Source organism: Ailuropoda melanoleuca, chromosome 5 (genome assembly GCF_002007445.2).
Source record: "Ailuropoda melanoleuca isolate Jingjing chromosome 5, ASM200744v2, whole genome shotgun sequence".
NCBI classification, from domain to species: Eukaryota; Metazoa; Chordata; class Mammalia; order Carnivora; family Ursidae; genus Ailuropoda; species Ailuropoda melanoleuca.
This window is the reverse complement of record NC_048222.1, coordinates 55200329-55224435: the sequence shown is the minus strand read 5'-3', so window position 1 is coordinate 55224435 and position 24107 is coordinate 55200329. Positions and strand designations below refer to the sequence as shown.

At 36.9% G+C, this 24107-nt stretch overlaps 1 protein-coding gene across 2 annotated transcripts in view; it reads left to right on the top strand.

Moving 5' to 3' along the window:
- Window positions 1-24107, top strand: part of AP4E1 (adaptor related protein complex 4 subunit epsilon 1) — a 55378-nt gene that overhangs the window by 12996 nt on the left and 18275 nt on the right. For both annotated transcript variants that reach the window (XM_019800942.2, XM_002920420.4), the window contains exons 8-15: window positions 2980-3053; window positions 9214-9336; window positions 9638-9747; window positions 12680-12819; window positions 14780-14892; window positions 15004-15122; window positions 18724-19026; window positions 21039-21153. In XM_019800942.2, coding sequence (XP_019656501.2) covers window positions 2980-3053; window positions 9214-9336; window positions 9638-9747; window positions 12680-12819; window positions 14780-14892; window positions 15004-15122; window positions 18724-19026; window positions 21039-21153 — 1097 coding nt within the window. The remainder of the gene's footprint in view (window positions 1-2979; window positions 3054-9213; window positions 9337-9637; window positions 9748-12679; window positions 12820-14779; window positions 14893-15003; window positions 15123-18723; window positions 19027-21038; window positions 21154-24107) is intronic.

Sequence of the window (24107 nt, the reverse complement as noted above, 5' to 3'; positions counted from 1 at the left end):
ACCCTGATAGCCCGTCACCTAGAAGTTTCATAAATCAGATTCTCCCAGTGTTTAATTGGCTTAATAATGATAAATAAACCACCGTAAGAAGTACATAACAGGTTGCTAGGATAATCCTAGCTCTCTGCTTATCTAAATCCTGCTCCTAGGGAAAGGGACCTTTGAGGCTCCATATCTTTCATGAAGCCTTCTTAATCATTCTAGTTTAGGGATTGGGAAACTTTTTGTAAAGGGCCAGACAATAAATATTTTAAGCTTTGTGGGCTGTATGTTGTCTGTTGAAACCATGCAAGCCTGCTGTTGCATAGCTCAAAAGCAGCCATAGACAATATGTAAATGAATGAACATTTCTGTGTTCAAAAAAAACTTTCTATGGACATTAAACTTGAATTTCATATGATCTTTTTGTGTCGTGAAATATTATTCTTTTGATTTTTTTCCCCCCAATCATTTAAAAATGTAAAAACCATTCTTATCCTGCAGCCATACAAAAGCAAACATCCAGCCAGGACAGGCCCACAGGCTGTAGTTTGCTGACTCTTGCTCTGGTTGGGTGTGAGTGCTTCATCTTAATTCATTTGTCTGAGTTACTTTTTTAGCCAGTACTTCATATTAAACTTTTTATGGGTGTCTTTTCAATTATATATATTTTTTGTAACTTTTTATTTTGCCATGGTTTTCAAACTTACAGAACAGTTCCAAGAACTGTATGAGAAGCTTCCTTATACCCTTTACCTACAGACATCATTTATTTGCATTTGTTAATTGTTCTTTCTCACTCTCTACATATGTGCATGTGTGCGCACATATTTTAAAAATTTTTTCCTGAACTGTTCAAGAGCAAGTCCAACTAGATTTTAGTTCCCTTGAGAGCAAGGACCATGGCCTGAGTCCTTAATGTGTTTCTGTCCGAAGAAAATATTTGCTTAAAAAAAAAATTTGCTAATCAGTGTTTTGACTTTATGAGAGATGGTTCTCCTCCATGCAGTGGGGTACCTTCTAATTCTTTAGCCTGGCTTTACATAGGGATTGTCCTCTAGGCTATTGCTCCTAGTAATGCCTTGTCAGTGTCATGTCAGTATTCATCTGTTTGCAAGCTCCTAATGAGAGCTGATTGGACTATATCACTCTTGGTATTGCCATGTTACTTTTCATGTGTTTCTGAATCTCAATGCCTGATCGAAACCTAAGTAAAAGAACCTGGAGGTGATGAGAGTATATGCACATTAGAAATGTTTGTCCTAATTTTATTTTATATAATCCAGCCTGTCCTTTTGTGTAGCTTTAGTTGGAGTTCACTGGAATTCTGTTTTAAAATCACGAATATCATGGTAATGCAACCAGACCTCGCTGGTCTAAAAAGATCCAGTGACAATATGTTGTCATGAAGTAACTTTGGAGGCATTTAGTGAATTTACTAAATTTGTTAAGTCATAATCTTTCTTCTTTCCTTTATGGATGAATTTGGGGAATATGTACAATTACAAAGAATATGTACAAAGAGAGTGTTTACCTCCAGAGAGCTCAGTTGAACAGAATTAGGCTCAATGAAATGAATAAAGGGTGGAACCCTTATGATGTTGTGGAACATTAGAATATTTTCTCCTTTGTTGTCCCAACTCTGAGATTTCACGTTAACACAAATTTTTGTATTTCTTAAGACATGCTTAGCTTAGTGTGCAAAGTAAAAATGTTATTTTATAACAGGATTCTAATGTATTTAATTAAAAGAGCTAATTTACTGGAAAAGTCTTCTTATATTTATATTCTTTTATATCTATTGTTTGAATATTTTCTTCTGTTTTATAGCATTCTTCATCTTAGGTTATTAATGTTCTTGATCATGTCTCCAAATGTTTCCACATTTTCATGTGGTTAATTATGACTCTTATGCCAGACATTGGCTTTTAAAATTGAGAAACTAGACTGTAATCTAGGTGTAGTATTACCAAATTTGGGGCAGGGGAGGGAGTAATGTCTGCTTTGTGGTTATTGGCTGGAAAAAGTGCTTACACAATAAAATGAGGCATTTTAGAATATGGTTCAGGATTCTCACTGGATAGTTACACTTTAGTCAAGACAGAACAAAAGCACATGCACTTCAAATTAAATTTTACAGCCGTGTATTTGGAAAAAAGAAATTTTCTGAAAGAGATATAGCATACATCATGTGTTGTTTGTGTAGCCTCGTATTATTTTGATCTATTTGTTTTACAGTGGAGTTTCTCTGCAAGACTACTCTGTGTATTGTATGTTGATGGTAGTTTTTTTTTTTTCTATTAGTGCTTTTTGAATTTATAAAACATAGAAATGCCAGTTGAGAAGCCATAGTATCACACTGACCTCTTGTGAAGGATTTTTCTAGGTTTGGAGGCAGAGTGCTCTACAAAGCACTGCATTTTCTTACAGTATCTACCTTAGCCCAGTTACTGTAACTGTAATCAGTAACCGTGAAGACATAGGAATGGTAGAAACCCATTTCACAAAACGTAATTTATATTTAACGTGAATGAAAGTTACAGTTTTTTTTCCAGAGGACTTGGTGCTGTTCAAAGAAGGACTAGTATTTGAATATTTTTAAAAAACTATGTGGTTACTGTCTGGAATAATCTGGATGTGTGAGGTATTACTGTAGTAACTTGAAGCAGGTAGCTTATTTTTTATAAATAAAATTATGAAAGGTAGTATGTTCAACCAAACAAAAACCTGATTCATAGACTAGGTACAGGTAGAAGAAAGAGTTGATTGACTTATGGTTATCTCTCCCTTGACTAGTCAGCTTTGATAAAGCAGGAAATTAAACTCATGAAAAAGAGCAAATGGAATCTTGAAGAAGTGAAATTCCCATAACTTCGTAAAATGAATTTCTTTCACTTCTTTTCTGTAGATCCTCAGTTTTAAAGAGAGAGAAGTTTGAAAAACTGTTTTATTGAGTTATAATACTATAATTCTACTGCAAATAAAATATCTTTTAAACAGGACAAGTGAATTAATGTATGATGTTCTTGATGAATCCTTACGAAGAGCCGAGTTAAATCACAATGTCACATATGGTAGGTAACATGTAAATGCTACTCTAATGATTAACAGTGTTTTTCAGGATTGTAGCAAAATGTGTGTTAGAATACTGTAAATTCCAAAAGAATTCTGTGTGTTAATTTTTAAGATGGTTCTTTGGGTTATTATTTTTCAGTGCAAGCATTAGATAACTAATAGAAATAATTTGAAATTACGGCATTGTTTTAAATGTTGACCTAAGTTCATTATTAAAATTATCTCTCTTTTCTAAATATTTATTTTTTAATAGAAATTGTTTATCTATTGAAATTGTTTTCTATTCACTAAGCATCTAATTGACTGTGAAGGGATGAACTATTAGTTCTTTATTGATTAGTTTGAAAAAGCTCAGTAAAGAAATTGGGCTATTTGGAAATATTCAGAAGCAAAGTAAAACAGCTTGAATTTTGCGTGCTCTGGAGAAGAGCAGTAAAGAGACATTGAGAGATTAACTCAGATGAGAAGTCATTTCTTAATCTACTAAAGTACTGTGAAGTAAGGGAGGAAGATCATTACTTGTTCTTTCAGTCAGTGATAAGCTGTGAATCTTTAAGGACAATGATTGTAGAAACGTAGGGTGGACTAGAGGGCAGAAATTGCACTAGTTTAACTGTAAGAAAAGTGCTTGACAAAGATGGAGTAGGAATAAGGAGAAAGGATTGCAGGTGTAAGACTAGTACGGGCGTGATAATGTACGTGATAGTGAATTGAAATGGTAAATTTTAAAGGATAGATTTATGTTTTGCATGTATAAATGGTAATTAAGGCAACAGAAGTGATTTATTCATTTGTTCAACCAGTATTTATTGAAGGCTTACAAAACAAAAACTTGATTTGTAAACTAGGGAGAGATTGAGGAAAGAGTTGATTGATTTATTTCTCTATGATGAGTCCGGGAGATTAAAGGAGAATGAGGTAGACACAGTCCCTGCCCTTATGAGTGTATAGCATAATGATCAGTTGATACTATCCAGGATCCTGCTGTGTAATGAGAAGAGTCAGGCCAGAGGTAAGGATGGTCCTTACTGACACAGGTGGTTTGGCTAGGAACTGTCAGAAAATCCAGAAAAGTGTGAGTCTTTGCAGGCAGCCAAGTTAAAAAGTTTTGAGATATAATATAATTAGCGTGTAGGATGAATTTAAAAGGCTCTCAAGGAATTCTGTTTAGAATTAGTTAAGGATCTGCTTTTCTTTTTCTTACAGAAAGTTTTTTGTTTTTGTTTTTTTGGTAATTGACATTTTCAGCTTTAATTTTATTTTTTTGAATAGGTAATATATGCACATGGTTCAAAATTCAAAAGGTACACACAAAGGTATACAGTGAACAGTAAGTGTCTCTTTGACCCTTACCACCCACCACCCAGTTCCCCTTCTTAGAGATAGCCACTGTTACCCGTTCCTTTGATTTGGAGAATGCTGTATACCTGAGGAAATATTTTTTAATGTTCTCCACTAGGGCACCTTTCCTTTATTGTGATTTCTGGGACCAACACCATCAGTTCATTTCTTTGTAGGCTGTCAGTCCAGTGTTCACCTTGACATGGAAACCTTATTGTTTGTTTCCTTTATTAATCTTTCCATTGTTAGGCTCCCCCCCTTTTTGTATTGATACGGTTTATAACTTACAGTGATTTTATCAATGGTAGACTGTTCTCTAGTAGTGCTAACATAAATATTTTATTGCTTAAGAATGTGAATTTTAAATTATGAACTTCATAAGGGAAGAGACTGTGTCTACCTAGTATCTGGCACTGGGTTAATCAATGAGTAATATGTTTTAATTGAATTAAAGGAAAAGAAGATTACTTTTATCAGTTATCTGATTGGATTTTAGTCTTTCTACTTTCTAAACCATATTTTTATGACAGTTCCATTATTATAACTTACCTTAATGTTAAATCAAGACATAAAGCACATCATAGACATTTATTGACTACTGTTATGTACCAGGCATTGTGCAAAGTGATGTAGAGCATATGAAGAAGTGTAAAATACAGTCTTTGCCTTCAAGGAATTTACAGTATAATAGGAGAAATAGCTTATATATGAAAGCATAATACCAGTATGAGATAGAATGCTAAGGGGGTGGTGCAGGGAATAAATATTACAGGAGTCCAGAGGTGGTAGAGATCACTGTGGGCCTGAGGACACACAAGGATTATTGATGTAATGGGGCCCTGAAAGGTAGGTAGGATTCAGATAGCCAGAAGGGAAGTCTAGGGGGTCTAGGCAGAGGGAACATGAGAGAGAAGGTGCAGAAGTGGGGATGTTTAAAACTGTTTCAGAGAATATTGACTTACCACAGCCTGCATGGACAGTTCATAGTGGGAGCAGTGGAAAGGCCATATTTTAGAGGTCCTCTCACGGAAGCCAAATGGATTTGGACTTTATACTGTATAAATCCAGAGATATGGAAGATTTTTAGGCAGGGTACTAGTAAGCTGTTTAATAAATTGGGAGATTATATAAAATGGAGTACAAGGAACAGAATGAGCAAAAGTAGATAGACGTGCATTTCCCTGTTTTTCCCATTTAGTGGATATTATATGTAAAATTAACATATGACTGAAAGGTGTAGAAACGAAGGTAGACTGGTTAGGGACCTTGGGATGCAAGGAACAATGCCACGGTGAGTACCCTGGGTTTTCTTTTTGCCTCATAGTCCCCAAACTGGATACTGGAGAGCCAGCAACCTGGAAATGCTGACAGGCGCAGACAAAAATGCCCGAAGAAAAAAGCCTGCTGTCTAGCCAAAGGACTGACAAGAAAAGGGCAAAGTAGCAAGATAGAAAACTTTTAGACAGTAGCCTCTCTCCCAGCCAAGCATCATACAGAACAAATTTTATCATGGCAGAAAAGACTGAGTGGAAAGCCAAGAATTCCACCTCACCAGGTGTAACCAGCTTCCCAACCCTCCACTGGACTCCTGGTGGAGAAGCCCAAGAGAAGAGCCAGAATTTCATTCCTGCCAGATGTTGAGGAGGGGCACCCCCTCCTCATGATGTGGAAAGCCTGGATTTTACATATTTAAGAATAGGGGGTTAACAAAGTACTTCTCCCCTCTTTGCTGGGGTGGTGTTAGAGAAGCCTAGTGGAGAGTTGGAGCCTTCACCACTGGTCAGGGATACTCAGGCCACCCCAGCAGTGTCAGTGGAGGCCATGTAGGGAGTACTAATGAAGTAATGCCCCTTTCTTTCCCAAGCAGGATAGTATCAGCAGATGTTCCCATCCCCCACCCAGAAAGAACAAGGATCCCTTGCTTCTTCCAAGTGTCAAAGGAGAACCTGGGCTTCCACCCCCATAGGGTAGTACCCACATCTCCCTGCCGGAGTCGGATCAGTAGATAGAGACTTACTTCATATGAAAGTGAAGTCTAGTTTGAAGGATATGGTATGAGTGGAACTTCAAACTTTGTGCATAATCCAACCCAAAATACCTATGATAAAACCACAGTGTCAGGAATGTTAGAATGTTATTAACTTTTAATTTGATAATTTTTACTTGATATTTTGGTTAGGACGCGGGTTGCTCTAGAAGAGAAAATAAAACTTCACATTGTGTTTTTATGTTTAGAAATCTTCAGAAGCACTTTTTTGAAACCACTGTAGAGGGGAGACAGCAGGGTGGCTGCTATTTCATTTTGTACACTTATACTCAGATTTTTGTAGAGCTGAGGAATAAAAGGACTTTGTTCCAGTGGAAAAATAATTAACCTGTTAAATTCTTTTTCAGCTCATTTATGCCTAAGTTGACTAATAAGTGCAATTTTCTAACTATTAATTTCACCTGTGCTAGCTTTCCAGAAATCTTAGTAAGCATCTAAAAAAGCTTAGGTGAGTAATGAGAAGCTTTTGTAGTTACACAGTTTGATAGCAGAAGAGTTCTGACTGGCAGGGATCTGTAAAGGAAACCATGTCAGTTACAGTAGAAAATGGAGCATCATTATTTTTTTTGGAAAGATTTTTATTTATTTGAGAGGGAGCAAGAGCACATGAGTGGAGGGGAGGGGCAGATGGAGAGGGAGAAATAGGCTTTCCACTGAGCAGGGAGCCCAATGTGGGGCTCGATCCCAGGACGGAGGGATCATGACCTGACCTGAAGGCAGACGCTTAACTGACTGAGCCACCCAGGAGCTCTGGAGCAGCATTATTTTTAATCTTACTTAGGACTGGCCTGTAAGTTCAGGGTTTGGCAAACTTTTTCTCAGAAGGGGGCCAGGTGGTAAATATTTTAGGCTTTGTAGGTAACATAGGTTTCTGTCATAAATTCTTCTTTGTTTTGTTTTTTCACAACCTTAATTTTTAAAATTTATTTATATCTTTAAAATTTTTTTAAGGATTTTGTTTATTTTAGAGAGCGTGCGAGTGGGAGGGAGGGTTGAGGAGCTGAGAGGACGTGGGAGGGAGGGGAAAGGGGAAAGAATCTCAGGCAGACTCTCCACTGAGTAGGGAGCCTGACGTGGGGCTCGATCTCAAGACGCTGAGCTCATGACCTGAGCCAAAACCAAGAGTCAGATACCCAACTGACTGAGCCACCTATGCGCCCCTTTTTCACAACCTTTAAAAAATGTAATTGTACACCTGAGACTAATATAAGTTATATGTCAGTTATATCTCAATAAAAAAAAGTAAAAATTATTCTTAGTTCACAGGCTGGATTTAGTAGTGATTTATCCACTTCTGCCTTAGTTGGTTAGTCACTTGACCAAGCCTTTCTTTGTTTAGTTCATGAACTCATAAAGTCTCCTTTTTTCATAGCATAGAGTAAGGACATTTTATAGCACAACATCTGAATATACAGAGTATCTTTTTAGGTTTAATTAACTTACTTTGTAAGTTTTTCTTTAAAGTCTATTCCCTTCTTAAAGAGAAATTTATATTTTTTTTTTTTTTAAAGATTTTATTTATTTATTTGACAGAGATAGAGACAGCCAGCGAGAGGGAACACAAGCAGGGGGAGTGGGAGAGGAAGAAGCAGGCTCATAGCAGAGGAGCCTGATGTGGGGCTCGATCCCAGAACGCCGGGATCACGCCCTGAGCCGAAGGCAGACGCTTAACCGCTGTGCCACCCAGGCGCCCCGAGAAATTTATATTTCTGATTTATTTTCTTTCTCTCTCCATAGAAAAGGTTTGTATAAAGCTTTTTACACAAAATTGAGGTGTAAATCAATTGATAGGCAACTTAGCAGTGTAAACATAGCTAGTTGAATACTCAAGATCTGTCTTGTACACAAAAAAGTATCCGATTGTTTTTTTAGGCTTTTGGAAATGGAGAAGTGATCCTATCAAGGACACTTGGATATGCTTCAACTTGTAGTAGAACTGTTAAGTCTGCTGATTCTATGTCTCCCTTGTCATTGCTGTGATTCCACAGCACGTGCAGGATGTAGTGATAGTTCACTGGATCTTTACCGTGGCAAGGCTCCAGCTCCTTGACTTAGGCTCTTCAAAAGAGTTTGAAAAAAATTTTAGTGTCAACTTTGATCATCTATCAGACTTATCAGATCTTAATGTTAGAAAATCAAATTTGGACACTATCAAGATGTTCAGTTGTTGGTTCTATGTTCTTTGAGGTTGGCTTTAAAGAACTGACTTGAGGATTTTCATGAAGTGGTCCTACTTTGAAATGAATGCTACAGCATTCTAAAATGATTATATTAAAATAAACTTACATATATTGTTTCTGTGTATAAGTGGTAGAAACTGCCTAAGAACAAATTATTTTAAAGTATTCAAGAAGTGTTGGAAACATCTGTTTGTATAGGAATAATGAACACATTACCTGTGTGTCCATTAGAATGTGAACTCCTTAAGGGCAGGGGTTTTTGTCTTTTTTCCCCACTGCTGTATCCGTACTATTACAACAATGCCTGGCACATAGGAGGTTTTCAGTAAATATTTGTTTCATGAATTAATTCATCATTTTTATCTATTAATATATAGATAATTATCTTTAGATTGTGCTGTGGTAACATAATCCTAATTACTGTAAGCCTGAAAATAACAAGGTTCCTATCTTTGAACATTTTCCATAAATAAGATTTTTTACTTAAACTGACCTTTAATTAGTTTGTTTTGTTGTGAATTCTATACAAGTATGTTCTTTTATTATGCCTTAACGTGATCCCTGACATTGTATATTTTCTTTCTGTTCTAGCTATTCTGTTTGAATGTGTACATACAGTTTATTCTATTTATCCTAAATCAGAATTACTTGAGAAGGCGGCCAAGTGCATTGGAAAATTTGTTCTGTCACCTAAAATAAATCTCAAATATTTAGGTAAGATGATTAGATAATTTTTAAAAAAAGATTTTACTTATTTATTAGAGAGAGAGAGCACGTGCATGCATGCACACGTGAAGGGGGAGGGGCAGAGCAGGGGGAGAGAGAATCTCAAGCAGACTCCCTGCCGAGGGTGGAGCCTGATACAGGGCTCAATCTCATGACCCTTAGATCATGACTGAGTCACCCAAATGCCCCAAGTTGATTAGATAGTTTTGACAGAAATTACAAAGAGAGCTCTTGAAATTTGGTGGTTATTTGTTTCCAGTCAGTTGTATAACTTAATCTTTGTTTCTAGGACTGAAGGCTCTTACCTATGTTATCCAACAGGATCCCACTCTGGCTCTTCAACACCAGATGACAATAATTGAATGCTTAGACCATCCTGATCCCATTATTAAAAGAGAGGTAAACTGTTGTTTTGAATAGCGTATGCAAAGTGTTAGAACTTTTAAACTTTTTTTTGGTATTATGAAGAGAATAAAGTAGTGGGCATTGTGTATGTGTATGTGTATACACACACACACGTATTTTAACTTTTGAGTATATTTTATTCTTTCTACTAAAATTTAAGGAGCTTTTCTAAAAAGGCCTTGTGTCAGTATCCTCACAAATGGATTTAAACTATGAGTTGGAGGAGCTGGGTTTAGTTACTTGTATGGATTCATTAATATCTTTTTGGTCCAAGAGAAGACTTGAATTCTGTTTCCAGGTCTTTCTGTTAACACAACTTAAAGTGTAATTTATGACTATTAATATTTGTTCATATTCCCCTTAACATCTGTAGAGTAGGCTAATGCATTCTTTATTAAATATGTAGGAATTTTGAAAGAATTAATAAAAATATCCCCAAAATGATTTGAACTGCTTGGAAGGAAAGGTGTATAATTTACTTAATTTTTTTCAACTTTTTCCTTTTGTAAAATAGTTTCAGTGTGCTGAGTGACTATTGAGCGTCCATATAAGTATTTCTGTTAATTTTCATGAAAGAAATTACTCTGTACCTTCATTTAAAATGGTATATGGGACCTTTGAGTAGAAATTTTTATTTTTTATTTTAAAAATAATAAAGTTAATTTATTGAACATCTAAATTACTTAAAAGCAATGAGCGAAAATAGCTTATTGAAAGAACACTATTTCATTAAGCAATTGTAAGATAAGATTATACATTTTGAATTTTAAAAAGGTGCTTTTTTTTTAAGATTTAATTTATTTATTTGATAGCGAGCAGGAAAGCATAAGCAGGGGGAGTGACAGAGGGAGAAGGAGAAGCAGGTTCCCCACTGAGCAGGGAGTCCGATGCGGGGCTCCATCCCAGGACCCCGGGATCATGACCTGAGCTGAAGGCAGTTGCTTAACCAACTGAGCCACCCAGGTGCCCTTAAAAGGTGCTATTTGAAACAAACATATTTTTGAGAAATTGTCATCTACATAAATATATATGTATTTATTTATGAGAGAGAGAGCAGAAAAGGAGGGGCATAGGGAGAGGGAGAGACAGAAACTTAAGCAGGCATGGAGCCTGGGGTGAGGCTTGATCTCAGAATCCAGAGGTGGACGCTTAACTGACTGAGTCACCCAGGTGTCCCATATTTTTTCTTTTTGCATTCATATTTTTAATCTTCCCAAAATTGTTACCTGCCTCAGATGAATCTGGGAAGTTTATAGATATACTAATTCCTATGTGTGGGCATCCCAGAGAAATGATAAGGCACCAAAGGACAATAACTAATAATTATATGGCTCTTCCACTTTGAACAGACATAGAGCAAGTGTTTTCTTTGTGTGATTGGCTACCAAATTGAACAGAGTTGACTTAGGTACACTTTTCTTATTGCTATATTTAATTTGGAGGCTCTCATTTAAAAATGAGAGTCAAAGGGAAAATAAAATTATCATGTCTGACCTGTTTAAAATTATCAAGTCTGATCTGTTTTTTACCTGTAGTGAGAAAAATAGTTTGAATTCTTTGGGGGAAGGTATTGAATATCAGTGGTGCCCCAAGAAGGCACTGCACTACTGTTTCTTTGGGTGCCACTGTCACATCTAATCTCTATAAGTAATTGTATATCAAGAACTTTGGTCCCTGGTATGAAGTAACCTGTTGCTTTGAACTGGGATTCCCTTTTGCTGGTTTTATTACCTTTCTTTCTTACAGGGAGAAAGAAGACAAGAAGGAGCTAGAATAAAAGACCTCTAGCCATGCAGTTCCTAATACCATATCCCATGCAGTTCTGGAAATGCTAAATTGCATGGTCTAGAGTAGGAAATAAATTGGGTGTAAATTATCTAAAAATATATAATATATAGTTCAGAGTCTACAAGGAGCATGTCTGAGACAGCTAGATAAATTGAAAACTATTGATAGGGGGACCTGTGTTTTTTGTAGATTTTAAATGGAGTTAAAGATTGACTGAAACAGGTATCTTTTGTACTTGAAATCCTGGCTGTGAAGATTGAAAAATTATCAAGAGCGCTAAAGGTATTTTGAATAAGTTTGACAAATACGATATGTGGAAATTCTTTTGCAGCTAATGTTGTTGATCCTAAAATACCAGTAAATGATACCTTCTCAGTACCGCCCTTGGTCTCATACTGATTTCTGGGAGTTACAATATTTTTAGAACCTTAATGTAGGGCCTCAGAAAGTCCAGCCAAATGGGAGCTTACCATGGTACTGGTTTTCCTTCATCTTACTTGAAGAAGCAAGAGCTATATTCCTGAGCGTTGTGAAAGTGGCTCTAACATGGTTTTTCCTTGCTGCCTGAGATTCTGATAGGGCTTGCTAAGGCTTTGAAGCACTTGAGCCACCAGCCTTTGTCTGTTGAGAGGCCATTTGCCCTCAGCTGACAAACCCACTCAAGGGCTGTTTTCTGTTGTTTGGGTAGTGCGGAAAATATAGTTTGCAAGACTGGATTTTTGTATGTGTATGTATGTGTGTATATACACATGCACAGACAGGCATAAGTAATACAGGTTTAAGAAGCTGTTCTATTTTTAGAAGATAGATTATAAACCCTTTAATTTTTTATTATTTATATGTCCTTTTATGTAGAATTAGGTAATATTGAGATCAGTAGAAGACTTTTAGACTTTGAAATTGATCATAATTATTTTTTTTGACACTAGGTTCTACCTTTCTTCAGTTCTTGTGCATTTCTTCAGCACCTATTAACCAGCTGCCCAGTTGACCTATGCAAAGTGGGAGAATCAACTGTATTATAAATATTTTATAAACATATATAAAAATATAAATATATAAAAAATATAAACATGTATTTATTGGAATTATCATGCATAGTTTTATAATACTTTTTTTATTCCTCTTTCTTAAATAGACTCTGGAACTTCTTTACAGAATTACTAATGCACAAAATATAACAGTGATTGTCCAGAAAATGCTTGAATATTTACATCAGAGCAAAGAAGAATATATCATCGTCAATTTGGTTGGCAAAATAGCTGAGCTTGCTGAGAAATATCCTTTGTTTGGACCATGAGTCATGAATACCTTTAGTTACACAGTGACTTTAGAATGATTGGTTTAGATATCGTCACTTGCAAGTTGAGGTCAGAGATACAGCGATAATTTTTCCATACCTGATGTTTAAGCCTTTCTTATCAAAAACAGGAATTTTATGTAGGCTTCTTAGTGGATAGCCTTTTTCCTGGTTCTTTTCATTTGATTGGTCAGGATTTTTTTAAAGATTTATTTAATTATTAGAGAGAGAATGGGGGGAGGGGCAGAGGGAGAGAATCTCAAGCAGACTTGCCACTGAGCGGGAAGTCCAATGTGGGGCGTGATCTCAAGACCTATGAGATCATGACCTGGGCTGAAATCAAGTGTCGGATGCTCAACCGACTGAGCCACCCAGATTCCCCTCAATTGGTCAGTATTATGAGCGTAAAGATACAGGAACCTCTCCCTGATTCCTCTTTCAGCGCCGCTTCATCTTTTTTTTTTTTTTTAAGATTTTATTTATTTGCGAGAGAGTGAGCAAGAGAGAGCACAAGCCGGGGTGGGGGGTGAAGAGGCAGAGGGAGAGGGAGAAGCAGACTTCCGGCTGAGCAGGGAGCCCAGTGCAGGACTCGATCCCAGGACCCTGGGGTCATGACCTGAGCTGAAGACATACGCTTAACTGCCTGAGCCATCCATGTGCCCCAGTGCCTCTTTATCTTTGACTTTACTTCACATTTAGTTTCCTTTCTGGTAAAAGTTCTTGTTCTGCAAGGGGGCCTTGGGAGTAGGGATCAGCATGCTAAAATTTATCCTTTCCACTGTTTATACTGGAAATTGTCACAGTAAAGTGGTTGGGAACTCCATTCACATGTCACTTTTCTTCACATTTGCTTTTTATTTATTTATTTATTTATTAAAGATTTTTAAAGATTTTATTTATTTTTTTGACAGAGAGAGAGAGACAGCCAGCGAGAGAGAGAATAGAAGCAGAGGGAGTGTGGAGAGGAAGAAGCAGGCTTCCTGCTGAGCAGGGAGCCTGATGCTGGGCTCGATCCCAGGACCCTGGAATCATCCCCTGAACCAAAGGCAGACGCTTAACAACTGAGCCACCCAGGCGCCCCGACATTTGCTTTTTGAAAGTTAGAGTAACTTTGTAGGTCCCAAGGAGATCCTCTTCTTTTTAAGATGTCTTATTTAAATCTAAGAGTAAATGCAGAGTGTTAAGATAGTTGTCTTGGAAATAGCTTAAGAATAGTTTTGTGCTAGCCAGTGCTATAGCTCTAGCCAGCAGAATGATAGAATTTTAGAACTTTAGAATTTTAGAAGTGGAACAGATTAGAAAAGAGGTTAAACAGTTTGTTCAGGTAGACACGCCACATTTAAGCCTCTTTGAAGTGTAGATCATTTTCCATTTTTTGTCCTCAGTCAGCTGGAACATTTCATTAAATTATTTCACACTTATTTATTGGATGCTTAGTTATGTACAAGGAACAGTGCTAGATGAAGCAACATGAACTTAGTTTATTAAGCTTATTAAATAAGCTTTTACTGAGCACCTATTTCACATAAAACTGGAGTATAGAATAATTTATTGGGGGGCGCCTGGGTGGCACAGTGGGGCGCCTGGGTGGCACAGTGGTTGGGCGTCTGCCTTCGGCTCAGGGCGTGATCCCGGTGTTATGGGATCGAGCCCCACATCAGGCTCCTCCGCTATGAGCCTGCTTCTTCCTCTCCCACTCCCCCTGCTTGTGTTCCCTCTCTCGCTGGCTGTCTCTATCTCTGTCAAATAAATAAATAAAATCTTTAAAAAAAAAAAAAAAAAAAAAAAAAAAAAAAAAAAGAATAATTTATTGGAAGAGGTTAAGAGAAAAATGACAAAGTAGGATGAGTTGGGGTTATTCTTCAAAAGATTGATGCAGAAAAGATAATTTTAATAAGTGGCATTTGGAAGTATACTTGTTCTTAACACTGTGGACACATATGCCCCTGATAATGCTTGGTTTATTCAGACAATGAATGCTGTGTTTTCAGTGGGAGGAGATGTCATGCATCCTGATATTCCCAATAACTTTATGAGACTGCTTGCAGAAGGTTAGTAAATTACTGCATTCTGTAAAATAGAGATCCAAAAATTAAATGTTTTATTACAGAGTCCTTAGAGAATTTAGTGGAAGTTAAAATGATGTATCAATTTCTTTGTAGGTTTTGATGATGAAACAGAAGATCGACAATTAAGGCTTTATGCAGTTCAGTCTTATCTCACTTTACTAGATGTGGAAAATGTGTTCTATCCACAGAAATTTCTTCAAGTTATGAGTTGGGTGAGCAAAGTACATTAGATCATATGTATTTATAACATTATTTTTTATAAAACCAAATACTAACGATGTATTTCCCTCAGAAGTCATTCAGTTCTACTCTGCTGACTCCTTCAGCTGTCAATTTCTTTCTCAGATCCCAAGATCTGAATCTTGACTGGTGAAGGATCCACTTCCAAGCACATGTGGTTGTTGGAAGAAATCAGTTTGTTGCAGCTGTAGGACTGAGGGTTTGAGGTTCAGACTGTTGACTGTAGGCTACCCTTAGCTTCTAGAGCTGCCTTCAGTTTCTTGCATGTGGACCTCCCAACATGCCTCCTTGCTTCATCAAAGCCAGCAAAGGAGATCATCTCTTTGTAAGATGAAGGTCAAAGAAGGTCGCATTTTATGTAATACAATCATAGGTAATTGCATGCATACTCTCACCTCTGTGTATGTTTTGGTGTGCATATGGGTGAGTTTCTTTAGGGGGAGATTTGGTGAAGTACAACTACTGGATCGTAGGATATACATATTTTAATATTTTATACTTTGGCCAAATGTTAGCATGTTAACTTAAATTTTACCCAGATTTTTAAGAATTTTTTTCCTCAAATATGGGAAAGTTGAAAGACTAGTAGAATAAATACCTCTATACTTTTCATCTAGATTCCTAGTTAATATTTTTAACTACTTTTGCTTTACTGTATCTGTTATGTAGCTACCTATGTACAGTTTGTTTTGCTGAGTTATTTACAATAGACTTGCAGACATCATGACACTCCATAAAAAAATTCAATGTGGATCTTCTAAGATTGATATTGTCCTGTCATAGAACCATTATTATACCTAAGAAATGTAACATTAGTCCATTAATATCACTTACTCTATAGTCCATGTTTACATTTATCCATTTGTCTGTCCAAAAAAGGTCTCTTATGGCTGTTTTTCTTCTACTCCCAATCCTGGATCCATTCAGGGTTCACAAATTGCATTTAGTTGTCATTTTAGCTTCTTTTATTTTATACTGATCCTCAGTTTCCTTTTGTTTTCATGACACTGAGTTTTTGGATGAATAGTGTTGATTTATAGAATATCCACCATTGTGAATTTGCCTCATTATTTCTGGTCTGGTAAAACATTTTTAGCAAGAATACTACTTCGACAATATTATGTACTTTCCACTGCATCATCAGGATGCATCTAATATCAGTTCTTCTAGTCATTGGTGATTTTAAGTTTCATTGTTTGGTTAAGATGACTTTTAGATATCTCCATTGTAAAGGTGCCCTTTCTCCTTAGTAATTTATAACTAATCTGTGAGGTGATTCTGTGTGGCTGTGCGTGAACATCTTTTCCTCACCTGTCTTTCACCAATGGTTTTAGTATTGGTAATCCTTGCCTACCTGGGTTACTGTTTTGGCCGCCATTTGTTTTTTTCCTCTGTGTCACTCCATATATTTATACTGCCTTTATGTCTTTCTGCAACATACAGATTCTGTACAGGTTTTGTTAGATTTATAGTTACACATATCATTTTCTTTAGAGCAGTAATAAACAAGTTGTATTTTTAATTTTGGTTCCCACATATTTGTTGCTAGTTTATTCAAGTACAATAGATTTTTGTATTTTGATCTTGTCTTTGCAATGTTGCTGAACTTATTAATCTGGGAATTTTTTTTTTTTCGTAGTTTTCTTGAGACCTTGTTAAGAATTTTTACATCTCTGTTCATGAGATTTTTTTCTACTCTGTTGGTTTGGTTTTGGTCTGAAGTCAGGAATGTTCTGGAAAAATTGTATAGAAGAGTGTTGTTTAATTTTTAAGCGTTTGGAAAATTTCCTGTTACTGATTTCTTGTTTGATGCCATTGTCATCAGAGAAAATACTCTGTGAATTCAGTTCTGTTAAGTTTGTTGAGATTTGTTTTATGGCCCAAGATATGTCTCGCTGTATGCTCTGTGGGTGCTTGAAAAGAATGAGTATTCTGCTGTTGTTGGATGGTGTGTTCAGTGAATGTTGATTAGATTCTTTTGATGATGTGTTGTGACACAGGTGTTGAGATCTCTAACTATGTGGCCTCCACTGACACTGTGAAGGGGTCGTCTTGCTATGGCTGAGCAGTGGTGAAAGTCCTGACTCTCTACGAGGCTTCTGCTGACACCACCCCAGCGGGGGAGGGGTCCCTCTTTATACCTGGGTAGAGGTGAAGTGGCTTCATATGTGGTCTTCATGGACACTGTGGAGGAGTGGGCCTCTCTACAGCTTGGTGGGGATGAAAGTCCTGGCTCCCCATTGGGTCTTCTCTGTCACCACAGAGAAGGAGGGAATGGGGGTGTCTTTTACAGTTTGGTAGGGGTGGAAGTCTTGGCTCTCTACTCTGTCTTTGCTGGTGTGGTTGGGTCTGTGGTTTTTTCCTGTGCAGTGCTTGGCTGGCGTAGAAGGGTTATTGTCTGAAAGTTTTCTGGCCTCCAGGCTCTTTGGCTAGAGGGCAGGCTTTTCTTGGGGCCGGTTTGTCTGTGCCCATTGGTGTTTCCAGGTTGCTGGCTTACCAGTACCCAGTCTGGGGTGTATGAAGCAGCAGATAACCCGCTGTACTGTCCCAGTGTCCTTAGCAGTCAGCCTTCTTTTCTCCATCTATCGGTGTCTTTTTATGTGTGCTTTATATATAACATCAAGGGTTTTTAGGTGTACTTATTGGGAAGAATAGGGGAAAATGCATCTCCATCTTCCCATTAATTTTTGAACTGGGATTTAGATTACTGGCTTTTCTAGAGCTATCTTCCATCTTATTAAACCACACAAAAAATTCTCTTGCTACTTTAAAAATTGAACTTGTTTAATTCTGTTTTTTTTTCCTCCTGTTCTTGTTACTAGCTATTAATTTTTCCTTGCCTGTCACCTCACTCCCCCCTTTTTTTTGTTTTTTTCCCCTGCTGGTGCCAATGTTACACCAAAGACATGAAAACACTCCATAAGTAGCACTTAGGAAAGATCTCACACTCCATGAATTATCAGTTTATTAATATTTCTTAGGCCAGTAGGATTATGTATCACCTAAATAAGTTAAATGTAAGAAAAAAGATATGTAACATAGATCAGTGTTCCACCGATTTTCTTCTGTGGATCATGTACATCAGAGTCAGCTGGTGCTGGTTCAGAATGTGTATTGTAGAGCCCCACCACGGACATACTAACTCAGAATATCTGGAGGTAGAACCTAGAAGTCTGTATTTTTATGAAATACCTCAGGTGTCTGTCATGCATATTAGCATGTGAGAACCCCTGGTTTAAGTGCTTATTGCAAAATCAGTAACAGAATGTGGACATGCTTGTAAAAAGCAATAACCAAACCTGAAGTTCAGAAGAAAGCGAACTTGTAAAGGTATGCTGCTTTATATATTGTTAATGATAAAGATGTAGAAAACCTTTCTGTATTGAGTTCCAATTCTTATATAATTTTGAACCTAAAATGTATAATTTTATCCTTATCTAATAATTCACCATTAGAGTATGTTTAATCTAGAGTAAATTGACTCCAGCAGTAGCTGCTTTGTTTGGATTTCTGAGTACAATTTGCTGTGTAACTTGATATTTCTATATAAACATCTCTTTATTTTACTCATAGGTGTTAGGGGAGTATTACTACCTCTTAAATAAGGACACACCAGAGGAAGTTCTAACCAAGCTCTACAAGTTACTTATGAATGACTTGGTTTCTTCAGAAACAAAAGCCTGGTTAATCGCTGCTGTTACCAAGTTGACATCCCAAGCACACTCTTCTAACATAGTTGAGAGATTAATCCAGGAATTCACCATATCTTTGGATACTTGTATGAGACAGCATGCATTTGAATTAAAACATTTACGTGAGAATGTGGAACTTATGAAGAGCTTGCTTCCAGTTGATAAGAGCTGTGAAGACATGGTGGTAAGGCATCTGTATTTTAGCTTTGTAAAAATTGCATTGTCTATAAACAGAATAGTTCTTGCATTTGTGATGTATCTGGAATATATCAAAATATAGTTTCCATAACGTTAAAGATGAAGGTTGGAGTTTTTCTCACATTAGTATGAGAGAATTTGCAAGGTCTAGGTCAGTAGCAACCCTAAATAGTCGGGAATAGAGGACTATCTCTTTTGGAGGACTGCAGTGAAGGCATTTATATCTTGTGACAGTCTCTTTTAACAAATACGGTAATTCAAGAATTACACATTTTTAGTTTCCTTTGAACTTCTCTAATATGTCATTTAATTATTACTGTTTTCTTTGAGAATGTAAAAAATATCTGTGTTACATTTTGTCTACCTGGTATCAAACTTCTTCCCACTTTGGAACCTGATCACCCACCTTTCCTTCTCCCACCTAACTTTTAGCCACCACCCTTTTTAACCTAACGGGCTCAGTTACTACCCACCCTCTGAGTGTATACCGGTCTCTCCCCCAGACTGGCATAAATTAGGAAATTGCCAAAAGGAAGCCAGATTTGTACAAATTTTTATTTGTCAGATGTCATATTGTTGAGAAAGAGGAGAGGAGGGGTAGCATTCCCATTAATTCTGACTCAGATTTTCATGGCTTGTATTCATTTTAAACCTTTGTTCATTGGTTCTTACAGATAGCTCCTCAAGGGCAGAGGCCTTGCTTTCGTATTTGGTAGGCATTCCTGAGACATTCATTGACATGGTGAATAAATATGCTACACACATTATTAACCTAGGAAGTAACCTATTTCCTCTTTCCTCTAGTAGAAGAAAGTGATGATGACATAGCTTCATTTTGTAAGAATCTTAATGAAACTAAACCTTTGTAGGTTCAGAGTGTGACGTGCCACTTAACTCTGTGAGATTCACCTGCTCTTCTAATTATCTGAGCTGTTAGGATATACTTGGCTAAAGCAGGAGAAGCAAACCTGAAGCTACCACTGCCATGTCCTTCTGTGTAGATCTCACTCTTGGCTCACTTTTTCTTTTCTCCTTTTCCCCTTACTCTTTCTTCATCTCTTATTTCTTTTCATTTAATCAATTCTCTCATACCTTTCTATTCCTGCTGAAATTAAGTAATTTTCCATAGATTTGTGAAAAAGCATTTTCAGGTAGAAGAGAATAGGAAAGTCGCTGTGGGAGTCTGAATAATGACCTCCCCATGATGTTGTACGCACCTTAATCCCTGGAACCTTACCTGGCAACAAGGACTTTGTAGATGTGATTAAGTTAAGGATTTTATGATGAGGAGATTATCTTGGATTGTCCAGAGGCATATCAAAAGAGTTCTTATAAAAGTGAGGAAAGAGTCAGAGAGGAGAAAGCCAACTAACAATAGAAGCAGAGATCAGAGAGATATGGCCACAAGCCAAGGAATAGTGGTGCCTTCAGAAAGTGAAAGAGATAAGGAACTTACTGTCCCTTGGAGTCTCCAGAAGGAACTAGCCTTGCCGGCACCTTATTTTTAGCCCCCAGCAGCAAACTAATACAGACCCTGCAGCTCCTGGTGTAGGTGTCTTCTCTAGTAGATTACAATTCTCATGAAGGCGGGAACTGTCTTTGTCTCAGTCACAGCACCTAACATATGATGCTCTAACATATGGATGCTCAGTTTATTCTGCAATGCAGTGAAATTGATCACAACTGCAGATGACTTAAATTGTTACATTCATAGCTAAGTGATTTGAATATAGATGTTTTAGAAAGTTAGAGAGTTTGGTAGCACTGGTAGCACTTTCAGAATTGAAGTTAAAAATTATTTTTAGGACATATGGATTAAAATTAGTTATGGTGAGCGCTGTGTTTTGTGTAAGACTGATGAATCACAGACCTGTACCCCTGAAACAAATAATTCATTATATGTTAATTAAAATAAAGTCAAAATTAGTTACGTGAGTGTACAGTCTACTGTTTAGGGTAAATTTTTTAATTTCTAATTTTTGCTTCACTTTAATATAGGTAGATGCTTCTTTATCTTTTCTGGATGGTTTTGTGGCTGAAGAACTTAGTCAGGGGGCAGCACCTTACAAACCTCACCATCAACGGCAGGAGGAAAAGCTTTCTCAGGAAAAAGGTAATTTTTTGTGGGTCTGTAACAAGCTAAATTGTAGGGAATAATTTTTTTATGCAATTGATACTATAGTCATGTAATGTAAATAACTGAGGATATTTACTTTTATCATCTTTCTTTAAATCTGCCTGTGACTTGTTTACCCTGATTAGGTCTTTGGATACCCAGAAAAAAGAAGTTGGCCCAGAGATATTCCTAAAGTCTTAGGCTCCATATATATATAAGTGCCATTCTGGAATTTTGAAAGAACTTGAAGGTGGAATTATCATGTTGGGTCACTGTGATAGAGAGCTGATAGATATTCACGTGAGCATGTCTGTGGAGAAGTTTGAAAAAAAAATCTGGTTACCGTGGACTAGTGAGTTTCATTTTCATTCTAAGCAGTCTTACATAAACTGTGTTAGAATGCTTCCTTCCAGCAAAATATCTGATCAGTGAAGTTAGAAACAGCTAAGAAAAGAAAGAATAACTTACATTTCAGAAATGTAGCCTATCAGGGAAAGATGCCTGTCATGATTTTGGTAAAGAGGAAATCATTGAAATGTTTGGATGGTAGATGGGAAGTATGCATATGAATAAATAGAAGACCACTGAATATTATCTTTGTGGGAGTTCAGAATGGTAATACTGAGAAGTTCAATGCTGAAAGCTCTTTTTCTCCCCATTCATAATCTCATCATTTTGTTGAGTACTTTCCAAGCTCTGTGGTAGGCATATGAGTACAACTAACTGGTTGATCTTAAAATGACACCGAAAAAATATAAATTTCAATTCAGCCATCTACTGCCTTCTTCTGACTCTTTCTGCATACTGTTATTTTCCTCCTGCTCCCCACACGCACATGAATTCTTACATGTCCAGTTAACTTTTAAAAAATCTTTGGCCCTGTCATTCACCTCTGTAAAGATCTTGGGAAATTTTCATTGAAGAATGAAAATGTGATTTGAAGTTCATTCGCAGCCTCGAGTCTTTCCAGGCCTTCCTTAGATGACAGTGCTTAATTCTGTTGTCTCAGGTTTGGAATTTTATCTGTCTCCAGATGCTGTCCCCTTCTATGTCAATTTTTTTTTCTCTCCACTCTTAAACTCTACCTCTGATTTTGAATTCTTTCTGCTCTTTGCTTAAACTCTTATCTTTACTTGATCTTTGGCTTAAACTCTGATTTTGCTTGTGCATAGGAAACATTTCTTGAACTCTTCATCGCTGCTTTGTTAACGCAGAGGCTTGATAACTGTCACAGATGCTATTAAAGAGGTCAAAATGGCACAGAAAGTTAAACTACATGATTGAAAAGCTTACAATGGGAAGATTTTCTAGTTGAAAAAGACCTTGGAAGGATTTAGAGAAGTGATTTCTTTTTTTTTTATTGTTTAATTAGCCAGCATATAGTACATCATTAGTTTTTGATGTAGTGTTCAGTGATCCATTAGTTTCGTATAATACTGAGTGCTCATCACCACATGTGCCCTCCTTAATACCCATCACCCCACTCCCATCCCTTCTGTAACCCTGTTTGGTTCCCAGAGTCCAGAGTCTCTCATGGTTTGTCTCTCTCTCTGATTTCTTCCCATTCAGTTTTCCCTCCCTTCCCCAGTGGTCTTCTGCGCTGTTCCTTATGTTCTGCATATGAGTGAAACGATATGATAATTGTCTTTAGAGAAGTGATTTCCAAACATGATTATGAATCAGAATCACAGAGAGTTTTAAAAAGTGATACAGATTTTTGAGCCCTACTCCTGTATCTTTTGTTTGTGCATCTGTGAAAGCTTGGCTCCATGTGGGAGATTCTACAGAGTCAGCTTGGTCCTGGTTATCCAGTCAGCATCTGGAAACTGTTTAGCCCAGACTCTTCCCTTTACAGACAGAGAAGTTAAAGTCTAGTTCACGTACCCAGCTAATACCCGATGTATATCAAGAACTCAGTTCTCCTGGTTATTAATGAGCCTATTTTTTTTTTCTACCGCATGTTGATTTCTCTTCTATATCATTCTTTTAGATATAGAATTTATTTATTCTATCCTAAACTAATTTATTTAGTTCTCTTTAGATTAGGTGCTGTTTCTGGAGGAGACAATATAATAGAATACTTGAGAGTGGACCTCTAGAACCAGGGTATCTGATTTCTTATCTGGCTCTATCATTTTTCCTATTTTTGTGATCTTTTGTAAGTTCATGGTAAACTCTGCTGCAGTTTCTCTAAGATGATAATTAGAGAAGTTCACATTTATATTTTATAAGGCACTTCTTATGATTTAAGAAGGTCCCTTGTGTTGTAATCCAGATAGTCCAGAAAGATAAAAATATGCCCGTTAGGATTAGGTATAGCTACATAGCATATTAGAAAACAAACACAATGTAGCCTTATACAAGGTAGAAGATTACTGCTCTTTTCCGTTAAAGAAATTCCAGAAGTAGGCAGCCAAGGATTGATGATGGCTTCATGAATGCAAAGGAGGAAGGGAGAAAAGAAAGATGTTTTTTTCTTCCAGGAAGATCCTCCCAGAAGTTGTGCACAGAATGTGTACATAATTTCATTGGCCAGAGCTCAAGCACATGGCAGAGGAGTCTGGAAATGTCATTTCTTTTCTGGGTGGCCATGTACCTAGCTAAGAAGCGATGGTTCTATTACTTAAAAGAGGAGAATGGATATTGACATCTGCTCCACCACAGTAACAATATGACTTTTTATGGCTCTTGATTGAATTCTTTTGGGAATACAGATTCAAAGGAATTTGAACCTGAGTAAACCTTGTTCTTTTCAGTAAGGGGCATTTCACATTGAGGGCTCCATTAGTCCATTCAGTATAGGAATGTGCGTAAGAGTATTTTGTTAAACAAAAGCATGGTTCTGTCTTCATTCATAGCTCATTAAACATTTTTGTCTGGGAGCAGCCACTTTTCAGTGACCTGGTTTATCAGTTGTCTTTCCTAATTGGATATTACTTTACCTTCTAAGG